Raw genomic sequence first — 3,197 nt, 5'->3', positions numbered from 1 at the left:
CACAGTTCCAAAATGAGGGAAGGGAAAGTACAGTAAGTGTAAAGTTAGTATTCTGGATCAATGTCCATTCAGGGTTTCCAGACAAAGCTCCTGTATTGTGATAAAGTAAATACAAATTAAACAATTGGGAAAATTCTTAAAGACAGTACAATCCACACTGATCATTTTTCTATTGTCCAATAAAGCCATCTCTATGTTGAACAGAATAAAGCCCTGAAAACTATGGAGAAAGTGGCTCTTCAGATCCTTGTTCTTTGTCAGGTTGGGCCAGGGACAGTGGCCAATGCCCTTCTGTTTATCCATAATTTCTCTCCAATTGTGACTGACTCTCAGATGAGGCCCATTCAAATCATTCAAACAAACTTGGCCATAGCAAATGTCTTCATTATCCTCCTCTTATTCTTTACAAACAACATGACAGTTGGGGTTTTAAAAAGGACCCTAACTGACCTCAGTTGTAAATGTGGGTACTTCCTGTACTTGGTGGCTCGAAGTTCAAATATGTGCTTCACCTGTGCCCTGAGTACTTATCAGTTTGTCACTCTTGTTTCTGGTAACTGGGGTAGGGTCTTGCTTAGAGGAAGAGCAACCAAGGTTGTTAGCTATTCTTGTTATAGTTGTTGGTTGTTCAGCATCTTAAATAATGCTTACATTCCAATGAAAATCAGTGGTTCACAAAAACCAAACAATGGCATTGATGTTAAAGTTAAGTGGGTCTGCTCCATCTCTGATTTCAGTGTAGGCATGAACTTCTTGCGGTTTGCTCACGACATCATCTTCATCAGTATCATGCTCTGGACCAGTGTCTCCATGGTACTTCTCCTGAGAAAACACCACCAGAGACTGCAGCACATTCACACACCCATTCAGGACCACAGAGGATATGCTGAGATCAGAGCATGCCACACCATCCTCATGGTGGTGGTCACATTTGTAAGCTTTTATTTTCTAGACTGCATTTGTACCTTCTTTCGCATTTCTTTTGTGAACACTTGTCTCTGGTTAGGGCATGTCAAAGAAGTTTTAGCTGTAAGCTTCCCTACCATTTATCCCTTAATATTGATCTTTAGAGGTCCTAAGGATCATTGTTCTCTTTTCTTCACTGTGCAACCACTAAACCATGTGACTAGATGAGCCAGGCTAGAGCAAGAGTGATTGATCCATAATCTTATCCTGAGATCTGAAGAATTCTTTTCTTGATTTGGGTCAGTACTACCTGGCACACATAGACTGTATAGGTCCCTCCTCTGCCATATTTGAGGTAGATATTTAGCCTCAATGCCAGGTTTCAGGTTAAACTTTCTGTCTCCTAAAAGCCCATATACATCTAGCACATGAAATTCTGCTTCATGGAAAGGAAGCATTGCCAGTGTCACAGTCTCTGCCACTTATGCTGAAACCAGAGCAGCTCACACCATCCTGATAACAGTGGTCACATTTGAGAGTTTATATTTTCTAGACCGAAATTGCATATTCTTTCACTCATCCCAAACCCCTCTTGAAACTTCTAGGTTTATGTAGCCTTTTTTTCACTCCCAGTAAAAAGGGCTGTTACACTGAAAACTATATCCAAAGGAGAAGGCTCTTCCTGCCCAGATCACACTAGCTGAGATCTTCCTATGCTTCCCACCTGGATAAGGTTCTTTTCTTCCTAGCCAGCCCAATGTACAATGGTGTCTGAGTACCCTGAGGACAGAAGCAGAGCGTGGTCAAATAATGGATTCTATGTGTACAATTTGGATTCTATGAGTACAATGTGGATTCTACGGGACCTCTGCTTTGAGCCGGGAAGTTTGAGTGCATGTCTGGCCTTTGGCAACAGCCCAAAGGTCCTAAGCCTCCTCACTATGAGGGCTAGCATTCCATTCTTTCTTCTTTTGCTTTTGATTTACACTGTCACTTTGGATTCTGATACATAAAAAAGACAACTGACACTTGCTGTCCGGGGCACTCCACAGTGTTTGATGAAGATCCTACACCTGTGCCTGAACAATGAACGTCTACCCCTGGGGTGGCATAAACTTCAAAACTGTTTTGAACAAAAAAACAGTTAAGTACTGCCCGCCCCCCAAATAGCACTAGGATAGTTTTCAGAATTCTTAAACCAGAACTCAAGTTGATGTTTTCCAGACATTGCAGAAAATCCCTGACAGCCACAAGGTTTCAGTAATGTTCTTTATTGGATCAGGCATTTCCTTTTCTTTTCTACCATGGGAAATGTCATCCCATTGAAAAATATACACAAAACTATTTTTAAAATTACTTATTTTAAAATGGGAAATTTCCTTGATGTTTAACAACAACAACAACCACACAAACACACACACACATACACACACACACACACTAGCAAACTCTGCTTTCTCTGAGAAAAATTACCTGGAAATTTCTGATGATTAACAATACTTTTAGGTGGATCTGTGCTCTGGTCTTAACAAATTTCTTTGTTGGTCAACTTGATGAATATGTATTGCCTGGTGAAAACTTAGAAGTTTATTATGGTGGAGAATGTGACCCATAATCAAAGGTTTTGTTTAAGACAGGTATCACTGGACGTTCTATGATTATTATGATAATTTTTCCAATTTTTGCATAAAAAGAATTATGAAAATATATACCTTGAAAATCATAGAAATATGGCTCTGACAACAAACTTTCAAAGGCTATTTAAAAACTTGCACCCTTTCTTTCTCCTCCACCACTCCTCTGCTGTCCTTCAGAACTGCTCCAGCAAAGTAAGTTGATGAAAATTATCTGCAGACTTGTTAACATGGGTACAGGAACCCACAAGGCCTCCACCATACATAAAGAACTACAGGCAACTAAAGAAAGCTGAGAGGAGGAGAAATGTTCTACCATAATGATGAGCACATCAATTGATTATCCAATACCAAATGGTCCAAAAACATTCATTCAAATGACATTATACAGACTGATTGGGCTGAATGTGAATACACAGACAAACACACACACACACACACACACACACACACACACACACAAACACACAAACACACACACACAAACAAACACACACAAAGAAACACACACAAAAAACCACACACACACACACAAACACACACACACACACACACACACACACACACACACACAAACCCGCGCACGTGCACGTGTGCATTTCTCTACATTAGGAAAAACCTGGAAGAAGCTGAGGAGGAGGGCAATCCTGTAGGAGG

General features: G+C 40.4%; 1 protein-coding gene across 1 annotated transcript; it reads left to right on the top strand.

Moving 5' to 3' along the window:
• Positions 1 to 207: 207 nt before the first annotated feature.
• Vom1r36 (vomeronasal 1 receptor 36) lies at positions 208 to 1,380 on the top strand. Its single transcript, NM_001008913.2, has one exon. The coding sequence runs from the start codon at positions 223 to 225 to the stop codon at positions 1,132 to 1,134; it is 912 nt and encodes a 303-aa protein (NP_001008913.1). The 5' UTR covers positions 208 to 222; the 3' UTR covers positions 1,135 to 1,380.
• The last annotated feature ends 1,817 nt before the right edge of the window (positions 1,381 to 3,197 follow it).

Source organism: Rattus norvegicus, chromosome 1 (genome assembly GCF_036323735.1).
Source record: "Rattus norvegicus strain BN/NHsdMcwi chromosome 1, GRCr8, whole genome shotgun sequence".
In the NCBI taxonomy this organism is placed as follows: Eukaryota; Metazoa; Chordata; class Mammalia; order Rodentia; family Muridae; genus Rattus; species Rattus norvegicus.
Note: the sequence above shows the minus strand (reverse complement) of the source record. Positions and strands in the feature narration are given on the sequence as shown.